Source organism: Pyricularia oryzae, chromosome 5, assembly GCF_000002495.2.
Source record: "Pyricularia oryzae 70-15 chromosome 5, whole genome shotgun sequence".
Classification (NCBI taxonomy): Eukaryota; Fungi; Ascomycota; class Sordariomycetes; order Magnaporthales; family Pyriculariaceae; genus Pyricularia; species Pyricularia oryzae.
The window spans coordinates 4,006,390-4,019,744 of record NC_017852.1 but is presented as its reverse complement, the minus strand read 5'-3'; the positions used below and the strand labels follow the sequence as shown (position 1 = coordinate 4,019,744).

Below are 13,355 nucleotides of genomic sequence, written 5' to 3'. Positions count from 1 at the left end.
TCGACCAGTCCAGAGCTAGACTAGCCAGCCCTTTTGACACGACAAAAGGCATGGATGGAATCCCTTTCCTCACGCGTCATATTCGATCACAGGTACAGCAAGAGGTTTTTTTAATTACGTGGTCGCAAAACAACATTGGTCACAACTCCAAAGTCGTAAACAAGATAAAATCTCGACAATTAAGGTCCCTTCACCGCCCAAAATATAAAAAGATATCAACATCACGCCAAAATGCTGAGTAATGACGGCCGTATGAACATCGTCAGTCCATATATACATGATCCCCACCCTCTTTGTAACTTCATCCTGGATGTGGCTCACACAAAACCTCCCGTTAACACTTTTCCAATAGGATATCCGGCGAATACAGAGAGATCAATCCTCCCTAGAAAATATCAATTTCCGAGACGGCCATGCTCAACCAGGTGGTATATAAATAAAGTAACAAAAGAAAAATATACGCGAGGAAAGCCAAAGTGGTATCCAAAGCGAAGTTTGAAAAAAAAAGCAAGTCCATATAAGCATCCAAATCCTGGTGAAAGAAAACCAAAAGAAAAGAAGTAAGAGATACAAAAAGAACAAGCTAGGAACTTTGGGATATCATACGACATAAAGTCTTTAATAAAAAGATCGACTCAAAAAGAGGTCGTAAAGAAGCTTGGGTTCACCAAAGTGGTTTGTGAAGAAATTGGATAAAACAGGATATATGCGAGGGGAAATGAATGGGTTTCTCCCCCCAGCACCTCACGATGGCTTAGGATTCTTCCATGATGCCACCCTCGCCACCACCCTCTTCTCTCCACTCACGCGAGTGCTCGGTAAGTTTCTTGACGCCCGAGATCCTTCCGGCCCACAAAGCCTCGATCGGCGTGCGGAACGTAAAGGCGCGCTGAGAGCTGATCACACCAATGGCCTGCAACACAGCCTTGCGGCTGTCGCGCCCAAAGACGGCGGGATGGCCGATCCATTCGAGCGCTGACATGAGCTCCGAGTCCAGCGCTGAAACGGTCTGCACATCAATGCCGCTGGATCCCGGCCCACCGTGCAATGCGCTGAGAGCGTCCGTTGAAGGTCTGCGCATCATTGCCTGGGTCATGTGTGGCGGATAATGCGACGTTGCTGATGCAGTGGGCGAGGGAGAATGTTTGCGTTCTGGAGTGAGCGAGGTAGGGGATCCTTCATGGTTCGGGTGAGGCGTCGACGGTTGCGACCTGGACGCAGCCGGCGGGACAGGGGGTAGACCTCCCTTGCCCAACCCCTTGAGAATTGAACGTGTCTCGTTCAAAAGTGTGTGGGCACGGTCGTGCTGGCCTCTTGACACGAGCGTCAATGCCCTTGTCAGCATGTCTGATGTCAAAAGCTCCATCCGTCGCTGCACGATGTGCGGGTGAGGCGGGATTGGAGGGGTGTTTTGCCACGACTTGGACTTTTGGTGGTTTGTCGCAGGCAGCATTGTGATGGCGAGGAGTGACGGACGAGGCATGTGCATCAAGGTGCCGTCACGGAGTATGTCGCCCCAGTTAAGATCCGCCTGGATAAGCGGGACTTCCTCGACAGAGACTGTGCGCTGCTCTTCAGGGTCCATTGGTCCACCCAGCGCTTCGAGGCCAGATACGATGGTCTCCCATGGATCTTGTGGCAGCTGGTCTTCTGAGGCGGTGTCTGGAAGGATCACCAGTTGCACCAATATATCCCTCTTGTCGCCAAACCGCAGGTCTCCCAGAGAAGCCTCGGCGTCCCGACCCGTTGCGCGCTTGGTGATTTGGAGTGCACCACTGATCTTGTGGAACTTTGCTGGCGATCCTTCGGGCAATTTCAACTTGAGTTTCACGTTCTGGTGAGACAATGTTTGGGCAGATCCAAGGCAGCCGGCAAGGCATTCCCTCAACATCATCCAGTCCTTGACATAGGTGTATGAGGCCTTTGTTCTGGTTGAAAGCTCAATCATGGTGTCGGGCTTGTGCGTCATTCCGAGGCCAAATGAGTGGATCGAGATCCTAAAGTGAGTGTTATTAGTATGATGTTTCCAACAGTTAAAGTCATACGCAGATCCAGCTTACTTGGCAGCCTCTGCTCTTGACACGACAAAGTCCACGCTGTCGGCATCCGAGGTTGAAGCGTCACTGATGAGCATGATGGTGGCAATTGGGTTGTTGTACTTCCTCTGCATCAGCAGGTCCATGGCAACATTGGCACCCTCGACAACATCTGCCCGGTGGCTCTTTTGTCCCACCGGCTTGATAGAGTTCAGGACACCTCCCCAGCCGTGCCAAGACTTAGTCGTCATGCCCACGATTGGTACACCACCTCCACCAGATCCAAAGGTCACGAGACCCATCCGGTCACGGTCGCCGAGCTGATGGACCATGAACCTGAGGGCATCTCGGACCAAGTTGATCTTGACACCTTGCATGGAGCTCGATATAGGCACCACAACCACGACGTCGATTGGGACGTGCACGGGAGGGAACAGCGGGCTCTTTGCAACGCTGGTGTACTCGGTGGGGGCGGTCGTCGTGGATTTCGGTCCGTTCCAAGTTGAGGAGGCCAAGGACGACGTTCTCTGTCCTTGTTGTTGGCTGCGTTGCCACTCATCCTCTTCGGCCTCGGAGAATTCGCCACGCTCATAGTCTGGGCTCCGTACTGGGGAGGTTTCAACAGCATTAAGATCCATGAGAGCCTGTTGCCACAGCTTGAGTTGGTTGCGGTTTTGGAATCGCAGGTGGAATTGCGAAAGCTCTGCCACCGAAAGGTTAAGGGTGAGCACATTCTCGTCGATACTCCCCGTTTCAGAAACCTCGTTCAAGTGCTTCTTGATGAGGATGGAACCCTTGAGGGTGCAGCGCGGCTTGCGAGGCAAGCCATTCTCGTCCCATTGCTGCTGGGCGCCAGCCGGTGTCTTCTTCTCCTTGACGCAAATGAGCATCTCGGCGAAAAGGTAGCACTCAAGCTCCTGCCACGATATTTTATCCTTGCCCACCCTCAGCGTGCCATACAGACGAAGCTTGCCGAATCTGCTGAAATCAAGTCCGTGCCAGTTGTCCACCCTATTTCTCAAATTCTCCGTCATTTCCTCAAGTACCTCGCGCGACTCGTAGGGAAAGAAGCGAGGCACCGACTGTGTAGGTGATGTGGGACCATACGGATCTTCGGCGACGCGAGCGTCCATCCGTGATGGTACCTGTTGAGGGGCCTGGTGGTGCATTTGTTGCGGGGAGTGGATATTTCCCATTGGCAAGTCCTCGGGGTCTGGTCGCCATTTGCAGTCGGGTACCTCGATGGTAATAAGACATGTCAAAGTTTGTTGTTGTCGAGACCTGTTGATCGTGGGGAACTCTGAGCGAACGGTCACGGTCGGGAGAGGGATCGGGTTTCGTGCAATGCTCCGAGGGCTTGCGAGCGACGTCTCCATGGCTTGCAAGTCGTAGTCGTGGGCGCGCCTGGGGCCTCCGCTCTGTGTTGTCTCAGGGTAACCTGTCGAAGACGCCACTCCCGTCGCTTCGCTGTCACTACGCCCATGTCTCATATATCGTTCCGAATGGGGGTTGCTGTGCCCGCTGTCTCGTGTGTCTCGGTTGCTCCGCGGCATGGCGTTGTCCCTGCCATTGTGGCTGCTAGGATGGCTTAAGCCAACTCCAGAACCAGAACGTGCATTCGAACCCCGGCTTTGCGGACGCCCATGATCATCCCATTGTTGAGGGGTCGGTGTTGGTGTTCCAATTGACCTCGAATCTGAGTTCACCGACCTGACGAGGTTGCTGATTTTTTCTGGTAGGGCAATGACCGTCAGCGGGGAGCGACAACGTAGCTGGCTTTACTTGGGAGCCTACCTATATCGAGCACGTTTCCACCCCGACTTGTGTCCAGGTGCAGAGGCGCATTGCAGGACGGGCAATACTGTGACTCTATCTCCTTGATGTACTCATAAAAGCAGGCCTCGTGGGACACATGACCACAGGAGAACTGAAGTATCCTCTCTCCACGGAGAGTGTGTTCTAATGGCTCCTCACAGACGGCACACTCGGAGCCCACAAAGGTACGCTCCCTGCGCGTGCGCGCACGTTCTGAACTCATGTTTGGTGCGATTGATCTCCCGTAGCTGTCAACAGAGTGGTTGGAGGAAACCGATGCCGACGAACGGTGGGACTGGGGTGGCTTAATTGTACCACTTGATATGGAGCTGTCTGAATTTCAAGTGGCGAAGAAAAAGCCGTCAAGTCAGCTATGTGTGCGCCATGGAATTTGGGTGTGATGAGGCGCAGAAGACCTGGAAGCGTAGAGGAGGAATGCAACGATGGAAAGAGTGCGACCCAATGGTCATCCAGCGGCTAGGTTTGGACTAGGCCAGAGTTGACGAAAGATCAGGGAATTAAAGGGTAGGAAACACGGTGGGTGGCGGGAACTTGGAACCTACTCTTTTCAGGAAACGAAGGAGCGTATGATGGTGCGTCTAAAGATGGGGCGTTGAAGGAGGTTGCCGTGTAAGGTCGCTCAGAGGTTGTCCTAGATCTTGAGTCTGAACCCAAGAATCCTGACTCTTGCTGGCGCTTGTCTGCGCCGAAGCCGTGGAATTTGCTCTTGGACCGAGCAAACATCAGGAGCAGGCAACTCCTCGCTTGACCTGGCGGCAGATAGAGGAAACTAGGCGACGGGAAGCGAGGTTCCGGGTGACCCCCAAGTCGTGCGCGCGAGTGTAGATGGGGTACAAGTAGTGTCGTCGGCTTAAGAGGCGTAACAGTAAACCCAAAGATCGGATGCACCCAGAAATTGCCAATCAAATCGCTACTGTTTTGCTGTCGTGTCGAGAACGAGTCTGAATCTTACTGGGAGTCTGCTAGGACAAATCGAGATGGTTAGGACGAGGAGGGCGACTTCAATTCGTGCACCCAGGCAAAGGAACAAGGCAGGGGAGGCCAGGTGACGATATGCCAGAAGTATATAGTAAAAAGTGTCATGGAAAATCAAACCAAGGGGGTGGGTGAGTGGCTTGAACTTTGGAAGCAAGGGGGGTTAAGGCGGCTAGAGGGGCATGTGCGCAGCAACAAGGATGCATGCAATGTATGAGTCTGTCGCTCTGTTGTGTGCAGAAGAGAAAGACTGACTTGGACAAGGTACTTTGTGGACCCCTGTCGCGCGGTTGATTCTTCGCAGGGAAACCGGTGGGAAGACGGGAGTGACACAAGGCTCCCAGTCAAGCCGTGGAGGGGCTCGTTTCAGGGACGTTGTAGTAACAATGCAGATAAACGGTTTTTTGGAGTAAAAGTTGGAGGGAAATGGGGCAGATCGGGTAGTATTAAGAGACAAAAGAGAGAGAGGTTTGTTTCTCTCTTTTTTTCGCCCGTACGTACCTCTCAATGCAAGAGCGTGGGGTGGGGTGTTTGGTGTGTGTGCGTGTATGTTTTCGTGGGCGCGGTAGTTGACGCGCGCGTGGACATGCGGTTCGGTGCGCTGCGCCGTGTTATATGAGTGGCGGCAACGGGAACTCGATCGATGAAGTAGAAAGAAATACTGTGTACTTATTTCTAGATGGCGAGGATTATGGTGGATTATGTAGCTGCGAGAGTCGTGTGTACCAATCTGCCACCAAATTCCTTATTCTGACTCTTACTGGTACAGGTTGAGTGTCTGTATTTTCGTAGACAGATTCCGAGTACGCGGATGCCTGCGTGCTATGCAATTGACTGAGACTTGTACAGAGAAAACGGCGTCTCGCCTGAGTGTGGGTAGCCGTGTCGATTTATTCTAGTCTCACGGCCCAGGGTCGGCCCTGACTGGCTAACGAGGATTATGGCTGTCGAAGTTTCAGCGAATCAACCCAGACGCAAAGGGAGGATGGTGAGAGCCCAGTAGAGAAGGGGATCAAGGTTTTGCTAAAAAAGAAGAGTAAAGAGATAAAAACAGCTTGACCATGCAGAGAAGGAGAAGGAGAAAGAAAGTTATGACACTAGGTCTGCCGAAAGACGGGACGAGACCACCACTCGGAAGTTGGCGTGTAGCTCCTGAGAGGCATAAACGTTGCATGGGCTTTCCACGCTCCCATGGGATTAAAATGAAATGATTAAAAAGGTCGTTCTGGTCTGCTTCGCACCTACGAGCAACAGGCAGGAGAGACGGAGAGGGCGAAATCATGAGCGGGGCGGATTTCTGGGTACCTTATTTTAGGGTGAAAGAGAGTCCAGGGACTGGACAAGCCTGTACCGGTACTGTTACGTCGTTCTTGGGGTGGAGACGACAAGAAAAAAAAAAAAAGAGTTGGAACCGTATCTACAGTGGTCGTGTCTTGGTGTGTAGGTACCTAGGTAATCCTCAAGAGTGGTACTACTCTAATAATACTGGTTGCGCAATAATAACATGAGGATCCTGCTCCAACATTTTGGTGGCTCTCGATGGATGGTTCGGCAAGATCAGGGACCTGGAAATGGGTACGTAGCGTAGTACCTTACCGTATTACAGTACCTGAGCCAGATGCCTTTGGTGACAATTAGCACGCAACCGTTGGTTCAACCCGCTAGCAGTAGAACCCGTTGCCGAAGTTTCAGGCCAGTGCACCCAGCAACGGCGCAACGGTCACTTGCTGGTTTGTTAATTTTGCGTTGACAAAAGCTTGCCCAGGTTTAAAGGTTGGGACTAAATCATTCGGTCACCTTGTAAACACATTAGTAGTGAGATACTTCTCCGTAGGTACCTCTCTCCAGGCACGTTGAGATACTTTAGGGCCGGGAAGCCAAAGAACCCGAGAAGAGACGCTATCCTGCATATAGATTGGTCGCTCTAGCCTTTTTTATTTCGTCAGACGGAAAAAGGAAGGTATGCATGGATAATCTTGGTTTCGTTTTCATTTGCAACAAAGGGCAAGCCTTTGCAAAACCTCGTCGTCTTTACTGACCTTCAATGACGCCCTTGCACAATCTTGTGATCACAGGTGAGCAAAGAGAAGGGTGAAAAAAAAAGAGCAAAAGCAATTCCCCAATTCAGAGCTCCCTCCGATTGCTTATCCAGTCGGAACACAACCAATGCGCCTCCGGTGAGGGTTTACTGTTCCATACTGTATCCAGACAAGTCCCCCAAACGCCACACTACCAAACACCTAGCGTAGCGCAGAAAAAAAAGAAAAGAAAAAGAAAGCACAGTACTAATAAAAAAATATTAGCTGGGCCGGACGTCTTTCGCACCCCAGTTTACTACGAAGTAGTTGAGCCACTGGGGGCGAGCCCCAATAAACCGGGAGGGCCAGTGCTGGGGAATACCACACAATGCTGGTCCGGACCCCCCTTGGAGACAGATCCTTGTGATATCGAGATCCCTGCATTCAAAAGAAGCCATGTCCTTGCTTACGATTTATTTCTTGCTAAGTGTAACGCTGCTCCAACAAGTCATTTGGTTTTGGCGGAGGTCTCCGGACCATGAGGCCGTCAAAGGGTCGACGCGGCATGTCTACGGCAAACATCACATAACCATCACGTCAATTTGCTTCTTCAGCTTTGCTTTTTTGGTTCCCTTCATCTCTTCTCTCCCTTCTCGTCTCATATTAGAGCAGTTTGGTTGGTCGATAACAACCCTATTTACTCGACGAGGCGCGCAGAAAACTGACAGATCGTATGCAGAATGATTCAGGTGAATGCGTTACGCGTGGCGGTCCAGTTAACAAATCGATATGTGAAAAGCAAGCCACTGCTGAAGGCTGACAAAAGATGAGATATGAAGCACGGCGTCCGTTCCCCAGCTCCTGTTGTTTGCGCAGTGCCCACTTTGAATGCTGCCTGGGCTGCCTTTTCGGCGGGCTGCGTCGCTGTCTCCCCTTCATATTGCAACAGTAACAATCGTACCTACCACGTATTTCGACGAGATGCTGTCAGGTGCATGCAGTGGCGAGCTTATATGTCCGTGCGTCCCCAAAGCTCGGTAGCTAGAATTGACAAGCAGTCAGTACGCAGTAAGTACAGTAAGTAGTATTGTTGTAGAGTAAGTTACATTCCTGATGTACTATAGGTGCTGCTTTCGCCAGACCAATCGTCGATTTGCACTGATGACAAGCAAGGGTTGGTGGGGGGGTTTTTTTTTCTGCCTGACGGCATAATGGAACAGGTGATGTCTTGCTACGATATCCTCTCATAATTAATTTTCCACCACCACCAAGGAACGGGATAAGTAGCACTGTGTACGGAATGCGTTTTGTAACAAGGCGGCCGGGCCGCGCCAGCCACATTACTGCGTGATGTACGCCTTCTCTTGTCTCACGCTTCTAACCTTTTTTGCCCACAACCCGCTGTTTGTTGGTGATCGATCCAAAGAGCGTTAAACATTGCGTCAAGGCACAATGCCCCAGCGACCACGACAGACTTCCCAAACTCGGTAAAGTACAGCGAAGGGGATAAAAAAAAGCCTTTTCTCGTTCGTAGCTTGGTTCTCAGGTACCACGTCAGTGCTGGCGTGGAAGATTTTATTCGGCTCACCTTTGGCCGCTTTGGGGGCGCTTTTTTTTGCGTGAGCTAATGATCGCCCCTAGCGAACCTTGGCAACGTTTTCCATCTCCGCGTTGTTCCTGGGCTTGCTGGGTTAGTTGAAAATTTACGGTACGTACCTGTGATTATAACTCGATGATATTCTACTAGCCGGTAAAGCTCCAAGAGACGGTGAATTCTAGTAAGGCTTAGGTACCATAGCGGTTTTTTTTTTTTCTGTCGCACGCCCGCTCGCACGTCCGTCCGATATATCGTACGGCTAACCGGTGCATGCTATGATACGGTACGAACTATTAATTGCCCTTACCGCGGTAACGGCCTTGTCGGAGACTCGGAGCACTTGAATTAACAAAAGGCCGACCTGACCCCACCCGACCTATATTTGTACCGCATGTACAATCTGCAATACCCTGGGACGCGCATAGTGACAAAAGCACATAACGTTGGGGCCGGTGATGCGGGTGATGAAGTCACCTCAGCCCTTGGTTGGCCCTACATGCAGATTTTTATGCATGCAGACGCTCGAGCCCCTTTTTCTTGGGCGATTTTACTTAACCCGTCCCGAACATGCTAGTTCACGGCATACGATGGGTAGATTGATGGATGCGTGAATGTACTTGGAAATGTTCAAAATGTCGTCATAACTCAATTGTGTACGGCTCTTCATCATATTCACTTTTTTTTCCAATTTGCAATTTTCACCGAAACCACTTACCGAAAGTACACATCAGCAGATTTTAATGCCACAACCATGGAAGAACCATACATGGTAAAAGTTGGCAGTGGCCTGGTCCGGTGGAAAGGGGGCGAGAGAACATAATTTCAACATAATTTGCTTTAAGTTGTATTCCAACCATTTCCAATATTAGGACCGCCTCTAGAATTTTTCTCTTTATTTCCACTCTTTAGGTTCTGCATAAAAACGTGGTACAAGAAAGTAAGCGGGCCCCACCCTTGTGCCCTGGCAATCCACTGGCTTCCTTGCGGAAGGTTTTTTTTTTTCTCCTTCGAACCACATGGTAATTAAAGGGAGTTTTATTTTATTTTTTGCACAAAATCGGAATCGTTCGTTGCCAAAAGGGCGTTGCTCCCCTTGGTATTCGTAGTTTGGCTAGTTGGGTTGCTGGGGTCAACAGCCAATCTGCTGCGCTACAGGTCCGTTCCTTTCGGGGAATTAGGGTGACAGAAGCTTTTTACAGAAATATTTTGTTCTTTTTCTGATTTCTTTTGCTTTTTCCATCGGCAGTCAGTCCCAGACAAGCCCGTCCCCCCAAGAGACTAAAAAGGGTCCTTCATCGTCGTCCTTTTTGTCACTTTGGTCGAATCTCAGACTTTGATACTAGGATACGTACGTAAGATATTAGACGGTATCAAATTCGAAGTGGTGAGGTGGCACAATCGCAATCACAATCACGACAAAACAGGTCCAAAAGAAAATAACCCCCAACCACAGCATAATCTGCGCCACTGGGGCAAAGCATCATGTCTTCTTTTTTTGTCCCTAATCCTTTGGATGATGATGATCAGTCCACTTTGACTTAACCTACAGCGCAAGTCAAAATCTCGGCCATGGACCCACCCTTTGGTGCTGATGGAAAGATTTCCCGTTTCCCGAGTGTTACCTCGGCCTGCTAGACTTGGTCTAGCGTTAGTAGAAACCTCCCTCAGCGGCTTTCTATTCTGGCAAGCCCGGCTTGCTGGTTACTGTAAACGGCTTCGTTCTTCATCGCCAAGCATAATATTTTTTGTTTTCTCTTTCTATCTCTCTTTCTTAGTTCATGGGGTCCCGTCAACTTTCCAGTCCCCAGGGACCAATTATAACTCCTGTCATATAGGTGAGATAGATGTTGCAGGGCACGCGAGATGTAAACTTTGCGAGGACTTTTTTTGTAGATAAGGAAAGTGAGTAAGTAGGTTAAGCGGATTCTGTTGGTTCTGCCGGTACCTCTTCTGCCTGCCATGTTGAGCATATTTGATCCCAGTCCTCGGTTTGAGACAAAGAGGAGAAAATACTCATTGTAGCACAGGGTAGGCAGTCCCGTCGAAATGGCGCAAACATGTTGCGGGACCCGGGAAACAAACCCGTATGGGCCCTTTTCCTCGTTCCCATCATTCTTCTCCTCTCTGTCTCTCCCCTTGTTGCGGGAACTACTTTTCTTTGGAAAGTAGGCCGGCCTCCCTTTTTTCCTGCGCCGCAGGGGATCCCCCTTTCCCAGCCTGATTTGCCGACGAACACCCAACTTTTGGAAACCTGATCCCTTTTTTTTCGCTCTCTTTATGTTAGTTCCGCCCCTTGAAATCTCCCGGTATAGCAGAGCGACGTGTTTACGATAGAGTGACCTGGTAGTTCCCGATGACGACTGGGGTTGTTGACTGGTAGGGGTTGTTTTTTTCCCAAGTGCCAAGTTCTAGTTCATGGGAGGATTCAAGGTGAGTGGGGAAAGGAAGAGGTGAAGTTTGGTACCAAAACGGCCAGAAAAAGGTGTGCAAGTACCTGGACTCTTCTTTTTTTTGTCCCCTTTCGCTGGGCAAAGTTTGCGACGTCCAGGCATGAGACGCGCCACCCCCTTTAGCGGCGCTACAAGGTACTTCGCACTTACAGGACAGGGACCTCTGCCATTCCTTTTTTTTCCTCCCAGCAATTTATAGGTATTATAAGTGCAATTATAAGGTGGCGATGCTCTTGCAGAAGATAATTTTGTGCAAGGGCAGAAAAGTCAAAAGGACTCGATGTGTTCTTTTCTTTTGTGCTGCTCCCCCCTGCGATATCGTCAAAGTTACCTGCCAAAAGACAAGCATATTCTTCTCACCGGCCCGCTGACTGCAGGAACCACTGCCGAGCTTCATTAGTGCTCACGTCTTTTTTACGGAGTGCCACGATTCGGAACAGAATGCCCAAAACGGTGACCAAAGACAAAAAGCAGAGGGTCGAAAGAAAATACTTAGATGCGCCAGGGGGGGTGCGGGCATTGCCTGTGGAGACCCGTCCAAACACCTCCATCGGGGGAATGCAACCTGTCGTTCATTGCTTGGTGAAGAAGAAGAAAACGTGTTTACTGTGCAGATCTGGATCTGCGACATGAACTCATCAATCGTTGAATCTGACCGACGACGTGACCTTTTTCTGGCTACAGGTCAGCAAAATGAAGGTGAAGGAGAAAAAAAAGGTCATCTGATGAAGGTAATGATCGGCAAAATTTACCCCTGAGTATGATCTGGACAGGACAGCTCAGGGTTCTCATCGGCGAAGGAGAAGATCATTTACTGCGTGGAATCTTCATCTTGACTGTATGGGACGTAATAAATGATCACCAAAGTTTCGACTTTTGGTTTGTACTAACTGTACAGTACGACATACATCAATCTCTTTGTGGAGAAAGCCACGAAAGCATAAAATAAAATTGATCAAATCCAATCTGCTTTGTTCCTTTTTTTCTTTTTTTCAGCTGATGTTTTCATCCTGCGGATGAAGTTGCGCCCCAGGTAGTGCGTACATAATAATGATAATATGGGGTTCTACGACGCACAAAAAAGCTGCAGGCAATCTATCTTCGGCAAGCTGCGAAGACCGGTTTGGTGGTTCCAGGGAGGAGGAAAGACACCGTACCGAATTCCGCTCTTCCTTTCTCCTCTCTCTCTCCCTCTGCCGGTGTTGTTGCATTGCCATGATAATGCGTATTCCTGTTACTCGCTTCGTGATGCTGGCTTCCGCGGGTTGTAAACATTTGGTTACTGTGGGCTCTCTTTTGCTCTATTTTGTTTCGTCAATTTGTTCTTTTTACGTGGGCATGGAGTGTGTTTTTGCTTTCTTTTGCTTTGCAGTGATCCGCACAGCCGCATTAACCTCCCCTTGCTGATGTGGAATACTACCCCAGTGATACTACCAAAGTAGCAGGTACATGATAGGATGGGCAGAGGAATAATAAATAATATACTTATACTTTTGTATGCTACTACCTAGATTCAAAATTCTGGTTCGGTCTCCATGCAGACTTCATACGGTCCCTTTTTTTTTCCTCCTCCGGTGAGGGGAAAAACCGCACATTACAAGGAAGACGAATGTCGTCAGATCGCGCGATTGTTCAGGTTTGTCTGGCATCGTTCTTGGTACCGAACAAAACAAAAGACCTAGACTACATACTCCAGGATGCCCTAGCACTCCACGTCTATGCAGTACCGATAAGCTTGGCGTCTGTGCGTATCCTGTTTAAAGAAGGAAAACGAAACAATAAGATAAAATCTACGAGACAAGAGAGCGAGAGAGAATAAAAAAAAGATCCGTGCCACGTGCTTGTTGCTTGTTCTCTTTCTTTACCGATTCTACCGTCGTAGTCCTGATTTGCCGTTGTGCCGGGAGTGCGGACCTACATCTGACTCGAAGTGAGGCGGAAGCGAGGAGGGGAGGTTTGATACTCGAACTAGAATAGTGGTAATATTGGTTGGTACCAAAACGTTTTTGAAGCCCAACGGGGTTTGCGGGGTTATATGCTTCTTGTGTTATTGAACTACCCTAAAAGGTACTTTGCGCTTGTTAGCTGCCTCGCATTACATGCATCCCACGTTAGAATCTCGGTCAAATATCAAGGTTTATCTCTTGGCTTTCGAAAAGAAAAAAGTTAAGGTGTCAATCTATTCCAGGGCGGGGTTGAGGCTCTGCATGATTTGTTGTTTGTATGCATAGGACTCTTGGAGTGTACGCGTACATACTTGGGGGCTGTATGATATGGGCCCCCTCAAAGAGGGGGTTACAAAACCATGATTTTGTAAAAAACCGTGGGCCAGTTAGTGCACAATATGGAATGGCGCGCCAGCCCACTAACAAAAGCGGAGCATTTTTTTTTCCAGTAACTACCGCAATAATTTTTTTTTGTTAGGTGGGCTGGTGCGCCATTC

The 13,355-nt window shown here is 49.6% G+C and overlaps 2 protein-coding genes across 2 annotated transcripts; one reads left to right on the top strand and one right to left on the bottom strand.

Annotated features, from left to right (window-relative positions):
* Positions 1 to 103: 103 nt before the first annotated feature.
* On the bottom strand, positions 104 to 5,079 carry MGG_00134 (von Willebrand RING finger domain-containing protein). Its single transcript, XM_003718951.1, has 4 exons — positions 4,415 to 5,079; positions 3,831 to 4,184; positions 2,061 to 3,768; positions 104 to 1,997 (listed from the first exon to the last, which is right to left on the bottom strand). The coding sequence occupies exons 1-4, from the start codon at positions 4,593 to 4,595 to the stop codon at positions 755 to 757; spliced, it is 3,486 nt and encodes a 1,161-aa protein (XP_003718999.1). The 5' UTR covers positions 4,596 to 5,079; the 3' UTR covers positions 104 to 754.
* Positions 5,080 to 6,418: 1,339 nt separating this feature from the next.
* On the top strand, positions 6,419 to 7,299 carry MGG_17524 (uncharacterized protein; the record flags this gene model as incomplete). Its single annotated transcript, XM_003718950.1, has 4 exons — positions 6,419 to 6,422; positions 6,486 to 6,577; positions 6,794 to 6,807; positions 7,151 to 7,299. The coding sequence occupies 4 exons, from the start codon at positions 6,419 to 6,421 to the stop codon at positions 7,194 to 7,196; spliced, it is 156 nt and encodes a 51-aa protein (XP_003718998.1). The 3' UTR covers positions 7,197 to 7,299.
* Positions 7,300 to 13,355: the final 6,056 nt, after the last annotated feature.